Consider the following 18,322-nt stretch of genomic DNA (forward strand, 5'->3'; position numbering starts at 1 on the left):
AGGTGTAATCTTTCCTCGATGACCAGGAGGATTGTCTTTTATTCATGAGGATGAACCAGTTATTCAAACAAGCGCATGCTGAGCTAAAACTCTCCTGACTACCAAAGGTCAAGTTCATGTGAAGATTTTTTTCAGAAAGGTGTAATCTTGTTCTCGTCGTCTAGAAGGTCTGTCTCTTATTCATGAGGATGAACTAAATATTCAAACAAGTGCATGCTGAGCCAAAACCCTCCTGACTACCAAAGGTCAAGTTCAAGTTTTACGGAACTGAACATTTTCAGTTGTATAACCTTTCACAAAACCTTAGCCATTTCAAAGAGGAACACAGGCTTCTTTTATATCATTTTGGTTTCTGATTGTTTCCATTGTGTCCCTTTTCTTCCCTTCCTGTTGCAGGAAATGTTAGTGCTGAAAATATATACACTACATATGTCAGTGTGATGGGATCAATAATGGATATCACATGATCTGGTGCCTCGAGAGACCACTGAGTGTAGCTCGCAGTGACATCAATCAAACATCCATACACATCGTCTCTCACTGTACATTTTCTCCTTACTTCTCTCTAATCTGTCATCCCTAATCCCACCTGCACTCCACACATCCTGAACACAGCGACAGGACAAATATCAGAATGAAAATCGATTGCTTTATTCTGTTCAGACGAGTGGATTGTCACGTCCCTCGAGCTCCTTCAGCAGTAGACAGGATACATTCAAACACAGGATAAAAGGCTGTGTGTTACTATAAGCTCGATGCTGTGCTGTAAAGATATGTTAAATTACTTTTCACACAACGAAGGAATTTCAAGGTTTATGCGGATATTGATTTCAGACTGAACTTTGGGTGTGTTACTGTACATTATAGGGAAGAATCAGGTTTCAGGGTGAGGTTTTAGGCAATGTTTCGCTTTCAAAACAGTTACAATGATGCTTGTCTGGTTACCAGTCTGTTGTAAGAGCCTTACAATACAACATAGTGCAATTGTTGCAAGCTTGCAGACCACCTGCAAATTTGTCAAAGGACAAACATTCAAAAGGGGTAAATATTTTGAGCAACAGCATATACAAAAATGTAAAATGTAGGCCAATGTAAAGATGTCTATGTTCATAAAATATCAAGTGTTTGAGTGTTACAGAAAAGATAAAAGAAAAACAAACCAAAGACAGAGTGCTTCTTACAAATTCTTTACAATGACATTCATGAGAAGTAAAGGGGGCACAGTCTATTTTGTCCACAATGATGCTGCTTCAATGTGGTTCAAATGTACACAGACAAATCTTTTAGTTTAGTCATTGCCATGTTTTTCCAATCAATGAAGCGCAGTGGGATTTTTCCTATGAACGCTTCAACAATGGATACAAGCATTCAGAGACTAATTTTATTCATTTTAGTGAGAGTTCAAAAGACCCCACTTATAAAATCTCTGAATGGAATATGAGCATGTGACAGGTCTTTAGAAAGCTGAAACACAGTCCTGCGAGACAGCTTACATCATAGTCGACATTACAGGTTTAATATTCAATAGTCTGACAAAACAATCCAAACTCAAGGTCCTCCAACTAGCTTATTTGCAAGGCTTTCCGCCATATCACACAGTATTTCATCAGCAAATGGAGTTTGCTCAGTTGTCATGGAGATGGATGGGATGAAATGCAAGCCCAGTAGATATTATGTCATCCATAACGCTTTTAGGATTTCTTGTTTGTGCTGGGTTAGCAAGTCAAGCATGAGTATTCATTCCAAGCTCGCGTTTCAACAGATCCATCTCCACGACAACTGGGCAAACTCAATCTGCTGATGCTTGACAGCTCCAGGAAAAGCTGAGTCAAACGATGATTTCCAAGAATAAATTTTCATACTCAGTATTTCGACAGCCAGAGCATCACGGGCTAATTCTGTTGAGCTTTAACATGACATGTGATTAACAAGATTTTAGTACAGGAACTGTAATGTAGTTACCAAGAAATTACTGGGAAACCGTGACACACACTGAATGAAGCTTTTAGTAGTTAATTATTTCCCTTATGTGCTGCCTTGAGTGCTTGAGGCAGTATTAAAATGTGGTATGAATACACTGGGAAATACAGGTAAAAACAAACATCCACAGGGTATGGATTGAGTTAGTGTACTAATCTTATTACTTACTGTCCCCACCCTAAAGAAGACTAAATGATCTGAATTCTGAGTCTGATGAAATTCAAGACAAGTTGTCTGAATCTACTTTAGATCTGCTGAGTTACTGAATCAAGTTATGGTGATCTTATCTAAAAGATCTCATAAAATACAGGGACTAGGTGAAAATTAACTGTGTCCTTGAACTTAAAAAAAAATCAATGGATCCAGTGGCCGTGCTCTTTTAACTCAACTCTTTGTCTCAATAGAACTAAAATTGAAAACAAATATTAAAACCGATATATAATACATACACAAACACATAATCAGACACTATATAACACAGACGTCATGGTTCTTCAAGTGTGTTCAGTCAGTAGTAAGTACGAGGGCTCCACGAGGAAATACATTAAAAGTGCTCAAACATACAGTTCTTTAAGACGAAGGGCCTCATGCAAGAACAATTCACACACGTTATTTACTGGCATGTACGAGTGATTTAAGATTACTTGTTGCAGCTACTTGTACTTAGGTATGAACAAAATTCAACTATAGTGGGAACAGTTAATCTGCCTGTGGCCACAGGGAGATTAACACTTGTCTAAATTAGAACATCCTAATCTGAATGAATTTACAGTTTAAATGTTAAAGTTATCAACTAAAATAAAAATAACTGAAATAAGCCTTCTGAATATTTGATATTTTGTTCACCACATCATTGTTGTGGCTTACTGATTCACGGTCTTTATGCAGGTCGCTGTCCAGGTGAGCATCCTTTGATGCACTCCACAGTGTAACACTACCTGCAATTCTGTCGTCCATGTCCATGACTGTCACGTCTTGACAGCCTCCAATCTAAGTCATGGACTGTTTTACTTCAGAAAGATGTTTTTTAGCATCTAGTTTCATGTCAAACTATTACATCTTTATTTCTGTCACAGTACAGCAGCACTGCATGACATTAATATTAAATGTGGTTGGCAGCTGTAATATTATTTTCCCAATTGTGTAGTATGACTACTGATGCTGCTAAATTTGTTATGATTTCCAACAGCAGGATTTGAAACTCCATGGTGTGAAATGATGACTTTGTTGGCATTTTTTGCCACCAAAATAAAGCAGTTTATGGGTGTTGATGATGCTTAAGATCAAATCTCATGTATGCTCACTTACTCAAAAACAGCTGGTGCTCATTAAGATGAAATAAGCAATTAACAAGTTAGTGCAGTTTGGTGAATCTCACTTGGAACACTCGTATGAGCAAACCTCACAGAAAAAAAAAAAGGAAAAGATTTATGATAAGAACACCTTCTTGCATGAGGCCAAATATGTAAGTAAAATTAGTGTGCATTCCCTGGTCTATTTATGTGTGTTAGGCTACTTTTTACATTAAAAGTTCCCTGTGTGAGAGAAGTTCACACCATTCTTCCTCAAGTCACTCAGTGGCTGGATGATTGTGAACGGGAAGGAGTGCAGTTTTCATCATGCTCCATCAAAGGCACCGGTCTTCTGATGTGAATTTGAGCCCCTGTATTATCTCCCTGATGTGCTGCCTGGTTCACGCATTGCTCCGTGACGTGCAGCGCTCTCCTCTTCAAGGCCTTCATCGTTGTCAAAGCTGCGAGTGCTTCTTTAAAAATTCTGGTCCCTCTGAGTCTAAACGATACCCGTCTCTATACTGACCCAAACTCAGCCATCCAGCCTTCGTATTTTTCCAGGTCGGCAGCAGAGACAGACTTGGAGATCTTTTTGAGCGTGAGGGTGAAGTCCTCCATCGTCACGGGCATCTGCAGCTCGTCTTTGGACAGAGCTCGGATCTCCTCGGGGCTCAGGCCTTGGATGCGACGACGCATAGCCATCATGGACGCATCCCTGATGTAAAGACAGGAGCAGAGATGGACGGGGGAGAGGAAACTTGTTACTTCTCTGTAGTATTCAAACATATTCACATTGTATTTATACTGTTTTGAATTCTGTTTTCAAAGGATGTCAGAAAGGATGGAGTCTTGGCTGTGATCATTAAGCCACAACTGACTGAATTACTGCAGGCTGAAGTCTGCTTGTGGGTGCTTCTCACACACATCCAAGGTTAACAAAACAATGCAAGCTGGAACAGAGCAGATACAACTAGAGCAACATAAAATACCTGCCATGCCCACGTCAAGGACCGGATGACATAATGGATGAAATGATGTTCATGCTTCAGCACATAAACATATTCTGATGATCAGTGAGTGAGTTTATAATGATCACTGCTCTATTCTGTTGTCTGTATTCTAGAGCTGAACGTGTATCAATAACCATCCTACTTCATTATTTTAAAGATCAATCTGAATATGTGTTTGTGTATCCCAAGAGTGTATGTGAGCCGCAGTCACAAAACAATCCTGACTGTGTTTGGAGAGACAGTAACAGTACTGATAAGAACACTCTGCTAGCTTCAAGAAAGAAACAAAAAACACTCAAGGACAAAAAAAAAAAACAGTCTGTGAGAGACAAAGAAAAGGTTCTTTGTAAAGAATATCTACTGATGATCTAACAATCAAACAATCATTTAAAAAACAGGCATTTCAGGTGCAGAAATAAACATTTTTGATTGAATTTTGGGTTAAAAGAAGTCTTCCCTCTGACTCTCTTTTTGTCTGAATCTGTGGGGACTCAACATAGTAATATTTTATAAAGAACATGGTTTTTAGTGCTGGAAGATCACAGAAAACACAAAAACATAAACTGACTTACAACCTGAATTTTGATATTTTTTTTTGCTGTGTTCAGTAAGTTCCACACACAAAAATAGAATATTGATCCCACATAAATAATCCTCTCCCCCTACCAGGATCAAATCATGGCCACTTCTAACTCACGCACAATGGTTGCCCACGACTAAAAAAAAGTGTAAGACGCATTTAACTTAAACTGAGTGTGATAGACACAAATAACAGAAACAGAAACTTTATCAAAGAGAGAAAATGTCCCTGCATGTCTATGAATCTGGACGCATGTTCCTTGAGCATTTCCTGTATCTGATTCAACTCCAGTATCCATTACAATACCTGCCTCCAGAGTAAAAAGAGAGAAAACATAGTTTTATAGACGATTTATTTTTCTGTCATACTGTAGGTCCCAGAAAAAGCATCTTACTACTGATCAGATGACTGTGTTTACACAGGCAAGTGATGCCTGTAAGCTCCACGTTGTTAGTGAATCAGGTTCACAGCCAAATGCAAATACGTGCTCAGAAACATAATCTGCGTCTCACGCATGCACAAAACACACACTGGTTGCTCTTATAATTGCAACGTGATTTAAATGGCTGTTACTCACCCTCTGCAGCTATATGTATTCAAATTAGAATAGTCAGTATAACCTCGGTAGTCATACTTCATTTTACATTGCATTTACTGTATATACCAGGCTGTAGTATTTCCACATATGATTTATAAAATCTAACAGTGATGAGAGCAAAAGCTGGCCAGTTAATGTATCCCCGCATGATCAGAAACAATACAGAAAAAGATATGACAGCATCATATAGAGGACTGATTCATTTACAAGTGAAAAAAGGAAAAGCAAACACACACTTAAATCTAAGAGCTCGATTCAGACCAGTCAGAAGGGCTGAGACACTCCAGCTCAGTGTTTTGCTCTGTACATATGATAGCATCTCATGGAGTGGTGGAAATCATTTTACACTCTTATCTTCATGAGGACTATTTAATAAATAAATGGAGGTGAGTTTTATTATTGTCCAAGTCAAACAACATACTGTATGGGTTCATATTCTATTATTCTGAATTGCTCCGATAGAGTGACGTCTGGTGATATAAATCTTTTTATAATTTAATAAATGCCAAAAATATACTCATGCATGGTACATGGTAGAATTTTTGAAAAAAGCAAGCTGCTTTTCGATCTGTGTAATATACTAATGTTACTGTGTTCTCCACAGAGGAGATGAAGGCAGCTGAGAAACATGGGAGGGTAGCCCTAGAGCACATTCAAATAAACTGATAATTATGAATTTGTCATTAATGCTCAGTGGACTAGAGAGAATTGGTGCCAGTTTGTGGTTGTTTTTCTCTTTTAAGATGTATAAAAACACAAACACACACACACACACACCTGCAGACGTTGGTGATGTCTGCTCCAGAGTAGCCCTCAATCTTCTCAGCGATGAGGTCCAGGTCCACATCAGCAGCCACCTCCACCTCCCTCAGGTTGATTTTTAGAAGCTCTACACGACCCACAGCTACACACGCACACAAAAAACAGCATTAATCAGATGTTTGGATGACACATCTGAACATCAGTTTAGGAGGAATGAGTACTCGTGTATTATAAATACATTAAGTGAGTAAATTAAACTCTATTGACTCATAAGTCAACAATCAATATGAATTACTTTCACTGCTTTGAGTTGCAGTGTAGAGCATCTGTTAGACTACTACAGTGACTGTCACTCTGGTTTGTTGTGCTGTCAGTCTGTTGGTGAGAAATCACCTGTCGGCAGGGGGATGTAGATCCGCTTCTCCAGCCGTCGCCGTAACGCCTCGTCGATGTCCCAGGGGAAGTTGGTGGCAGCAAGGACCATCACCATCTTAGAAGGGTCATCATTCTCCAGGGCTCCCCCCACACCTGGTCGTAAAACAGAAACACACAAAATAAAATTATAACATGGATGTGAAATTTAATGTTGGAATAAGTGATAACTTCGGAAATTTTTGTTTTGTTGCATACTGATTTACCAACAGATTTAGCAAGTTTAATGAACAAATACAGCAACCAAGCAGCTTTCAAGTTCACAGAAATGACAAAGCAAAAGACATTACAGCACCTGTGTTGTACAGTTCCTGACTATAAAATTTATATTTTCAATTGTGATTTCAGTTAACATGTTTTAAAAAACAATTAACACCACAGACATCTCTATTAGCATCCTATTCACCTCCTCACTCCTCTGTTCCACTTACCGTCCATCTGAACCAGAAGTTCTGATTTGACCCTGCGGCTGGCTTCATGTTCGTCAGATGTTCCTCTTCGGCCACAGATAGAGTCAATCTCATCTATGAAGATGGTTGTTGGCGCATAGAACCGAGCCTAATGAGACAAAAACTGTGATTTAAGAGACTTGTTCTCTGGCTTGTGTCAATATATTTAAATTTTCACTCCGGTATGGTGAGGTCTTGCTTAACAGACCACATACATGTACATATTCTTACCATTTCAAACAGCAGACGGACAAGTTTTTCAGACTCGCCCCTGTATTTGGAGGTGAGGGTGGAGGAGGACACATTGAAGAAAGTAGTCCCACATTCTGTAGCCACAGCTTTGGCTAACATGGTCTTCCCTGTCCCTGGAGGGCCGACCATTAACACACCCTGGGACAAAATAATACATACTTAAGACACATTAACACATGTACACACACAGAAGGGACACTAGCAGTGACTAGAAACAGTCACAGAAAGACTATGATTACCTAGACAAACACAATACCGGCAGAAATGCCAAACTATCTGCTGCTGCTGTAAGAAAACTGTTTTTTACTTCAGAACACCAGCAAAATGGCCCAACATTGAAGCTTCTTACATGGTTCAATGTTCATTTTAATTATCATGATACAATGCAGGATTGCACAGTGAAATTCAGTTATAGCCCCCTCCACGCTACACACATGGACGATGCATTTAAAAATATTAAAATAATTTAAATTTAGTATAGAATAAAATAATTAATTTGGCAATAAAATAGAACAAAATAGATAAAAGTAGCACTAAAGAGGAAATAAAAAGGGAAAAACTACATTATATTTAAAAGGAAATTTCACAGATCCGGTGCAATATATAGAAGAGGTTCAGAGGAAGTGGTGGAGTTAAGGAGCCTTACAGCCTGAGGAAAGAAGCTGTTCTGTAGTCTGGTGGTACAGCAGCGGATACTGCTGTATCACTTGCCAGATGACAGCAGGGTGAACAGGCTGTGGCTGGGGTGGCTCTTGTCTTTTTTCACTTAAGTGAATAGGTTCTACATAAACACATTGAAATCTGCCAAGGTTTGGAAGGGGAGGGGGGGGGGGGGGGGGGGGGAATATTCAGTGGGTTGCAATCTGCAACCTCACCGCTAGATGCCACTAAATCCTACACACTGGTCCTTTAACTTTTGTAATGGCAATTACATGGCAAATTTTTATCATTTCAGTTTGAGCCACTTGGTTGCCTATTTGGTTTGTCTTCTGTTTTGATGCGTTTCTATTTCTTAACATTCCACTGTGCATCCACACAAATCCACACAGTCAGAGGAATAGTTGACTTTACTTGTCTCTCCAAGCTGACATGAATAATCCTCCTTTTTACACAGCAATAATGTGTTTTACAAAGTAAAATCCTTCTATAGAACAAAATTATAATCCAAAGGAGTATCCAAAAAAGACATATTCCACAGAAAGATAATCCAAAATGGAATTTCTGGAACACTGATTTGCAACCTCCTTCCTTCACTAACTGCTGACTAATCAGTTTTGTACATCTGACACTACTGACTTCTTGATTGTAACATTACGAGGTGCATTTTACCACTAAAGGCCTAGTAATACACCCACAGTATATTAAACATCAGCAACTAACAGCAAAAAAATGTACAATTAGTCAACAATTATCATGTCTCAACAATAATTAAGTATGTTATGATGACTTTGACGCTTACATTCTCGGCCCCATAATTGCATATGGGACAAACATATCAATTATTCAGTACAAATTTAACAATAAGAGTCAAACCTATAATAGTCTCAAGAAGTTCACATTAATGTCCTTTTTTAGGCATCTGCCTTATGAAGCAGGCAAACCTTCTCTGTTGGTCTCGCTAGTGTGTTAGTCTTTATCTTGACTAGAACTGTGTGGAAAGACCTTTTTTATCTGGCACACTTTTTAAGACTCTGCCCATGACTCATAAATTGCAGGTTGCAGTCTCATACACGACGAGTACAACATCATTTTTTGTGAGGTTTTCTTTGGTTTGAAACCACTTTTACTGTTCTTGAAGAAGAGAAAGGTACTCTCATGTCCAACGCTTCCAAACAAGTCTGCAATGTACTGTGTTTGCCTCCATCTCCAATGTGCAGATCTGCCCTTTGGAGGAGCTCTGCAGGTAAGAGGGGTTGTTTCATCATCAACAACAAATAGTTTGGGGTTAGTGGCTCAAGGTCATTGGGGTCACCCGAAGCAGTTGTGATGGGTCTGGCGTTAATGAGAGCCTCAACCTCACATAGCACCGTTTAGAGGCCTTCATCATCAAGTGTTTGTTGCCTCAGCAGGGAGTTCAGCACCTTTTTTTTTTTTTTTTTTTTTACACAGTGCGGATTTGCCTCTCCCAGACTCCACCATGATGACAGCCACCAGGTGGATTAAATATCCATTAAATATCCATTGAATCCCCTTTGCCTCAGTGTGTCTTTAGTTTTGGATTGGTTCCACTGTTCGATCGACTCCTGCAACACTCAGCACTTACGAAGTTAGTGCCGTTGTCTGAGCACATTACTGTAACTTGCCCTCTTCAACACATGAATCTCCGTATTGTGTCTATGTATGAGTCTCTGTCCAGTGAATGTGCCACTTCTAAGTGCACAGCTCTGATTGCTAGACAAGTGAAGAGTACACCATATCTTTTCAAAGTACTGCATCCTATCTTTATTTCAATAGGCCTAAAGTGGTCCACACCTACATTACTAAAGGGTGCTTGGTCAGGCAGTACTCTGTCTTGCAGCAGGTCAGACATCTTTTGCTCTCAAGCCTTTCCATGTAGTTTGCTGTACACAACACAATTGGAGAGCAGTTTCCGTATTGGAGAATTTGCCTTAGGAAGCCAGAACTTTTGTCGTAGTTGTGACAGCATATAGTCTCTGCCACTGTGGTCTTATTTACAAACTACATCCTATCCTTCCAGACAGGACATTAAGAGTTGGTGGCAGGCTGTGCAATTCAGCTATGCCCGAGGAGGCCATTCACCCAGCTGTTCTCTCCAAAGACATGCACATCACAAGTATAATTCTCCAGGGCATTTATGAGAAGTCAGGACATAATGGCAGAAACTATATGCTGTCAAAACTATGACAAAAGTACTGGCTTCCTAAGGCAAATTCTGCAATACGGACACTGCTCTCCAATTGTGTTGTTTGCAGCAATCTAGTGCTGTCTGTCCAAAACTGTGTCTGCTACAGATCAAGTTGCATCTCTTTTCATTTTGTCAAATCTGACAGCTACGAAGGCTGCAGTGAGTTCCATTCTTGGTATTGTAGTCTGTTGCACAGGTGTAACTCATCCTTTTCCCATGATAAAGCACAATGGGATTTCTGAGATTCAGTGCATGATGTTCGCCCACTCTTTTGTTATCTGGCATGGAGACAGGCACCCTATTAACAGGAAGGTAGATATAGTAGTGACCATTGATATTATGCACCGAGCGAGTCACCTTGTCCATGAAGTGGCTGTCCTCACAAGAATTTCCAACTTGTCATCACAATTCCTTTCTGGGAAGTCGTGGTTGTGCTGTTGTCTTGTTAACTCCTCTATGTCCTGTAAAGTGATTCTGTTGATAGTAAATCTTTGTTGCACATCTGTCTGTGAAGAGGCATCTTTTGGTTCTCTGAGGGGGCCGTTTAATACCCAGCCAAGAGCTGTTTTCACAGAATAAGGTCCACTGTCCTGGCTGTTTATCACTCTCCAGGGTTCCACAGCTTTGTATGCATTGTTCCCCATCAACGGGCCCACATCAGTATTGATATATGGCAGTTTGACAACTTTCAGATATGGCTGGTTATTCACCTCTTTCTGCAGAGGAATTTGTTTCGCTCACCGGTATGTCCTTCAGTGGGAACACTTTTGGCAGATCTTTAAGTGCACTCCTCTAAACCACTCACTTCCAAGTGAGTCAACAAGTAACTGTCAACAAATCTCCTTTGAGTCATGGTGGTCAGAAAGATTTTTGTTTTTCTGCCTGTTAGATTTAGTTGTCTGGCCAAATCTTCTGTACAAAATGTACCCACGCTTCCTAGGTCCATGAAGGCATAAGTCTCAATCATTTTGGGACTTTTCCTTGACTTTTCTGTAACTCAAACAGGTACTATGGCGAGGATGCTGTGGCCCCAATAGATATATTGTTATCCTTGTGCACTGATCAAGAGCACTGAGCACAAACCTGAAGTTGTCTCATTATTGCTTGATTTCCTGGTGTTACTGTCCTCAGGTCTTGTAGAATGAAGAAGACTTCAATGTCTTCCGAAGCAAACTTGAAATGACGTTTTTCTTTTACAGTACTTGCTGAGATGTCATTTGACCAGACAGCTGAAACAAAGCGCAGACTTCCTCAAAAACTCAACTCTGTCCTTGTGAGGTTTGTCTCTGATAAACCCCTATATATCAGCTTTCAGATACAATCAAAGAGCACTGTAAGCTGGCCAACAGAGGAGCAGCAATTAGGTTTATTTATAGGATTGAACTGCTGCAAACTCTGTGAGTCATTGATATCCATCTGAGACGAACAAGTAAGGATGCACAGCATTTAGATCCACGGGGCTGATAAACAGCGACAGCAGAGAGTGCTACATCTACCCCTACGGGACTGAAAATACACAGATCTGATTAGATTTACCAACTAGAATCTAATTATTCTCCTTTAGTAATTTACACTCTTATGTAAATATGAAATAAAAATGTATATCACTGCTCTTTTTTTTTGTATAATTGGCAAATCTACTTTTGTACCGAGTGTGTGTGTGTGTCTACAGCATAGACATAGAAAGTAAATGCTTATTCGTGATTTTTCAGATCACTTTTCCATCAGAGTAATGCAGAGTTTACTGTAATTAATCCTGACATCATCACTTCTAATGTAAACAATTAAAAAGCTACTGATAATGAATTTTTACCATTTTCTTGATACAGCTGAAGTTACTTGGTCCCTGATGCTGAGACCACTGCTAGTCGTTAATACTCTTGTCGGTATACAATCAGTGCCACGGCGCTAGTTCATTGCTGTTTCATGGAGCTTGACAGAGAGCTAAAGCCAAAAAACAACACTGATTTGCATCTGTTTTGTCAGTGTGTTTAATGTAAATGTCAGCGCTATACTTAATGAGAGGGAATATGCAGACAAGAATGAGCATTCTGCATCATCATCACCCGATGTGCACAGATGCAATCTGATATATGAAAATATGAGAGGCTGTTATTATTGGGCTTAACCATGCATGTAAATGAATTGCCTTCTGCTAAACTGTTTGTCCCCCGCTAGCACATTAAGTTTCAGTTTACTTTGTCTCTCGCTTTCATCGCTCACCCACCGCATTCATCTTGTTGTGTGATCAGTTACATGCATTTTCTTTAAATGTCAATAATATTAAACAAAAAAGTACCACACTGATTTAAATCCCTTTTGTAAACATTAAGACTATCATCATCGACGCCGCTCTGATGTCTGACATTTCTGTATCTGGTGTGAGTCTGTTGCTATGGAGATAACAGTAACCATGACAGAATCTGGGACATGATCCATAACATTTTTATAGAATTTTAGTCCCCACTGCCTCAAAATCTATATATCCTAATGTGTCTTGTATTCCCTGCAGGATGGGGCACACAAATATTCAAGAGATGCTGGTGGGATTGAACAGAATCTCAGCAGGAGCAGGTGGGAGAGAAAAAAAAAACAGAACTGCATAGACCTCTGTGCTAAATGTCATCTGTAATGAAACAAATATACCAGCCTACGTATGTGCCAAAAAAAAAAAACATCAACTTGAAGTCTCTTTTTCTTACTATAACTAATTTATGAATCCTTCATTTTATTCCATTTTCAGTTACGTGAAAAAAAGCCTCTGAATCTATTTAGTTCAATTATGTATGCACACATCAGACAAATGAAAAGCACTGTGCTGCTGTAAAAAATGAGGAAGTATTGACCCTCACATGGTGGGCCTGAGGGTAAGAGGCCTCACATGATGAAGTTCATCCTCAGCTGGTAGAAAGAAAAATAAAACTCTGACTGGTCATTCAGCAGAGTCATACTGACACTGAGAGGCAACATTGCTGAGCAAGTCCTTAAACTAAAAGATGTTAATGATGCAAACAAGCATTCACGTTAAAGTTGTGTTCATATTTGAGCAAAAGAACAGCCCGCTTGCACCAGCTACTGTATGTTAAAAGGCAGCAGCTAAGCAGATTCAAAATGTCTTGTAAGTTTGAGCGCAGAACAATCTGAGCTGCTTGCTGCTGAAAAACATTTTTCTATTGATTTCTCAGTCTTCATATACAGCTCAGAGTATGCATGAAAGCACATTTGTGTGTGTGTGTGTGTGTACCTTCCAGGGGCGACGAATGCCCTTGAAGAAGTCAGGCATCCACATAGGCAACACCACCGCTTCTCTCAGCAGCTTCTTAGCATCCTCCAGATCAGCGATGTCATCCCTACAGTTTACCAGAGAATTCAGTCAGCAGTGCAACAGAAAAAACAGCCCTGGTAGAAAAACACATAAAGCAGTAGTAGCCCATGTGCGCTTTCATACCAGTGTATATTAGGGTTACGGGACACAATATCTCTCTCCAGTGAGTCCACCAGGTCGCTGTCATATCCCGTGCCATCAAACTTCTTCTGCTCTACATCCCCAGCTGAGTCTCCAACCCCTTTTTTTCCCTGATGAAGAGAGAAGGAAAGTAGATTAATAAAGGTTTTGACAGGAGCCCACAGAGTAGTTGAGAGCACAGCGGTGTTACATATTACTAATATTAATTCATGCAAACTAACTGGTGATGGTCAGAATATCAGGGATAGATTTACTTATTTCTTATGGCTGACCTATCTGTCAAACCAATCAACAGCTACTGTCAGACCTTCTCGTCTTTGGCTTTTGTGCCTCGGGCGAATCCCGGCCGGTCTGGTTTAGGGTTGGCCTGACTGCGTCCGCCTGGCCCCGCCCCTCGATGCTGCAGACCAGGGGAGTCCTTCCTCTGCTGCTTCACTGCACTGTTGGGACGCTTCACTGCAATGGGATTCCTACAGACACACACACACACACACACACACACACACACACACACACACAGAGGAATAAAACTATACCCGTTGGTGATAGTAGGACACACCTGCAGACAAAAACATCAAAGCCAACTTGCAATAGGGAAATGCTTTATTGAGTGACAATTACTAATAACACAGTCCTATGTTTTATTCAAATCAAACCAGCTCTGTCAGTTCTCTGTTGAGGTACGGCTGGGCAAAAAAAGAAATCCAACATTGTTAGTGACACTGCACTGCAAGAGATGTAACAGATTATGCAAAATATGTCTCTGTAATTCAAAGTGCTTCCTTATAGAGCTATTTTGTTCCCCAGACTTTCTGGGTAACATTAATAACAATACTCCTGGCTGTTTCTGCCATAAATGTCCTTCAGAAAGTAGAGAGGTACCCTTGATCACAGTGGTCCTCTGGGCAGGTGTCTGAAATGAGGAATCTACACTGAAAGATGAAAAAAAAAAACACCCACACGCTGCAGTCTTGTTCACAGTTCTTCTATTCCACATAGCATAAATTAAAAGCTAGGAACGAGGCAGCAGTGGACAGGTTTGTTTTCAGCTTTCAGCCCATATTATCATACAGAATTTATGCATGGTTTCCATAAAAATGGCTTTTGGAAATTGTTGAAACAAAGAGTCCCCAATCAAAAATCAAATAGACTAGCTGTTGAGCTTGGTTTGAATATGTGCGACATAATATAAAATGATAATGTCAACCTTGAGGTCTTTATCTTTCATTTAACCTAAGTTTACTTTGATTAATGTCTCATAAACATAGGGATTGGTGGAGCTCAGCTTATCTACGTGTATTTATAGAGATGTTAATAGAGTTCAATGAAAAGATTTCCAATCTGAGTCAGTCTCTTCAAAACCATAAAGTGACATTCTCAAATACACAAAATAAATGTCAGCTTACGGTTTTAAACTCATACTTCAGCCAAAATGTGTTTTTTCTAGCACAGACATGAAAATCTTTAACTGTAGGAGTTGAAAAAAGCTAAATTAAGTTTTATTTCACACAGCAGACAGAAACACACACACACATACACACTTACCTGTGTTCTGCAGGGGTGGGAGGCGGCCAAACTAATGGGTCTTCAGGTCTCTCCTCTGATTGAGGAGCAAGGATGTCAAGTGGCTTCTCTGATTTAAAGCTCTCCAGTGTTCCCATGATGCCTTTAACCTGCTCATACTCCTCAGTCAGTTCCTGTCTAACCTAATCACACACAGAATAAGAGTCATGTATCAGCTTGGCATCACAGAGCATCCAACTGAAAATACAGCAGGTGACGTGTGTGGATGTTAATGTCTGTGGTAAAATGAGTAGAGTAAAGCTTGTCTCCTAGGGGCAGTGTGGCTTACAGACAGCAGTGAATGGATAATGAATTCAGAAAAAGTATAGAAATAATAAATACAAATACACATGTTAACACAAACATTGCTACTGTGATTATCACTTGTCACCAAAACCATCTAGAGGAAGCAGCAGGAAGGTGACGAATAAAGGCGGACCACTGTCGCGTCCACAGTTTGTAACAGGCCAAATTACAATTACATTTTGTCTGAAAAGTCAATAACTGACTGAATAAAATACCTCATAAACTATTAGTGACACCTTTATAGATGTAAAAACCTCCTGTGTGGCCCTGATGGCATACAAGTAGCAAAACTCAGTGAAAGACCTTGAAAAACATGTTTTTCTTCTTGTTCCTACAGTTAAATGTTTGAGTTTCACTGTGCAGAACAATGTATGTGCAAAGTTTGATACTAGAAGGCTGTCTTCACATTCATTTGCTGAAAGTGGAAAGTTTCTCTGAGCTCATTAAAAATCTGATTTTAAGGGGTGAGCCTGATTTGTGAGCATGATTTGAGACATCACAACTAGTTTGGAAACCAATCCTGGTCCATATTCAGCTTCAGTGTGATGCAGAAACTTGAAGCCTCCACTGCATATTCACTCGGAATTGACTTTACAGTGAAGTAGGAGATATCTTCTTTCAACAGTTGAACTTCAGAAATTAAATACATTTGCATATTTATAGATTCTAGATTTTTAATGAGGGGGAGTAGATGCTGTTTTACGGATTTTAAAGTGGTAATCATACTTTTTTTGTGGAAAAACTACATCAGGCACACATTATTGTTCCAAGCAGAGTATTTTTACATGTCTTCATACATGTCTGGAGGGGATCTTTAAATTTACACCAGTGACTTTATGGCATGCAATCGCTATTTTAGGTTTTGTTTTGTATATATAGATATTTCCAAACCAACAAATAATAGCAAATGACTCAATGAGTGAAACATAGAACCATTTCAACAAAGACGTCAAGAAATCACTGGGTTCCTTAAGAAAAACAATCTTTGGTTTGCCATTTTTATAAATAAAATTAGTGTTGCCATCAAAGGAAAGCTCCAGGATGGTTCTCAAGTATTTGTAATGCTGAACTACAGCCACAGGCTTCAATTTACTAATTATCAATAGTTTAATAACTGGTGAAGGAGCATAGTATGGTCAGATATGTGGGGGACTCACCTGTTGCCATTTGACTTTCAGTGCAGGGTCCCTGAGGGTCTGACAGTGCTTGTGGATCTGTTGAATAACGCCCTGGTAGTACACAATGGAGGAGTCGTAGTTCCCCAGCAAAGCATACTCACGGCCCTTCTTGGCGTTGTCACATATCTCTGCCAAATTCATGCTGAATAACAGCTAGATAGTGAGGAGAGAGAAAACGAAACAAGTAACGACTGAATGGTGAAACAATGAATAACTGGCCAGTGTTTTTGCCGCGTTTTAAAATGGGTCAACTCCACATTTATAGTCAACGATAGCAGTGTCCTTATTTAAAATCCTATTCGTTACAGGATGATGGTGCAGCTCCATGCAAGTTACCAATCAGATATAATGAGGCTGCTACACCCGGCGGAGCAGGTTAGTTAAGCTAGCTCATGTCAGTGACTGTGATTTTAAATGAACGTGTTTACCGCAGACAGTTAACGCTACACCTGCCGATTAAATCAAAACCTTTGGCGTATTCAAATAAGCTTCTCTTATTGTCTAAACCCGTCTAATCTTTCCGACGTTAGCTTTTGCTAGCTTGCATCTAGGCCACAGACAAAAAACAGCACGAATCGTGGGGCAATAAATATTGAAAACGCTTCTAATTAATCCTCCCAGCATGTCTAAATATGCATGTAGACAAAAAAACAACGCACGGCCTATATCATATTCTTTACCTATACATCCTACATGAAAATAATTATCATACCTGCATGAAAAGCACTTGTTTGTGCTGTTTTTTTTGAGTCAGAGGTTCAGTATTGAGCCGAGTGTTACCATGGCCGCGGAGACGCCGTGTTAAGAATACAGACGGCTCGGCTACTGTGGTGCATTCACGCATTAGTTGTAGACTGGTAAATATGACAACTCCCATTAGTCAGCACAGCGCGAGACGGTCACAGCAAAAAAAGACAGCTGGAATCGCGAGGTAAGTCTCGCTATCTGTTTTATTGCTGCACACACTTTGATCTCGTTTTGAAAGTGAATTTAAGGTCTATGTTTAATACATAACTTAAGCAGCTGTTGGCAAAACGTAACTTCAAAAAGAAAAGTGGCGAGTTTACACGATTTATCCAACACACCATCCCGAGCTAACGTTATGCAAACGTCGGCCACCGGTCGGCGGTAAAACACATTAACATTTGAAATGTCAACCAACACGGATGAGAGATCAAAAAGGAGCTCACGTTTGAGCATCTCATAATATCCTTCCTGTAATACATCCATGGCATCTACGTACAGTCAAATTACATCTGAGCAGGCTCCCATCTGCTGAACCATGTGGTCAAAAGCTTCAGAACAAGCTGCTAAATGCACTTTGTGGTGAGACTGTTTTGTCTCATTAAAATATTGCAAAATAGGATGAAGATACTGTTAATTAGCCATTAGACAACAAAATAAAACTAATAGAATAACAAAGTACAATAAAATAGGCATTATTTATCCTTGATAATATGTATTTATAATTTAAGGTATTTAGGTTACGAGTATACTTAATTATCGTTTCAAGCACATAATATAAGTAATATAATATAAGTTGCACAACATATATGATTACATTTCAGCAAAGTAAAACAACTATTAA

The 18,322-nt window shown here is 39.6% G+C and overlaps 1 protein-coding gene across 1 annotated transcript; it reads right to left on the reverse strand.

Moving 5' to 3' along the window:
* Positions 1-629: 629 nt before the first annotated feature.
* katnal1 (katanin p60 subunit A-like 1) lies at positions 630-17,566 on the reverse strand. The gene is made up of 11 exons (XM_067603995.1): positions 17,447-17,566; positions 16,714-16,887; positions 15,233-15,393; positions 13,995-14,157; positions 13,670-13,797; positions 13,466-13,571; positions 7,335-7,493; positions 7,086-7,212; positions 6,616-6,750; positions 6,238-6,364; positions 630-3,987 (listed from the first exon to the last, which is right to left on the reverse strand). The coding sequence occupies exons 1-11, from the start codon at positions 17,450-17,452 to the stop codon at positions 3,789-3,791; spliced, it is 1,485 nt and encodes a 494-aa protein (XP_067460096.1). The 5' UTR covers positions 17,453-17,566; the 3' UTR covers positions 630-3,788.
* Between the last annotated feature and the right edge of the window lie 756 nt (positions 17,567-18,322).

The sequence above is a fragment of the Thunnus thynnus genome, chromosome 11, assembly GCF_963924715.1.
Source record: "Thunnus thynnus chromosome 11, fThuThy2.1, whole genome shotgun sequence".
Taxonomy (NCBI): domain Eukaryota; kingdom Metazoa; phylum Chordata; class Actinopteri; order Scombriformes; family Scombridae; genus Thunnus; species Thunnus thynnus.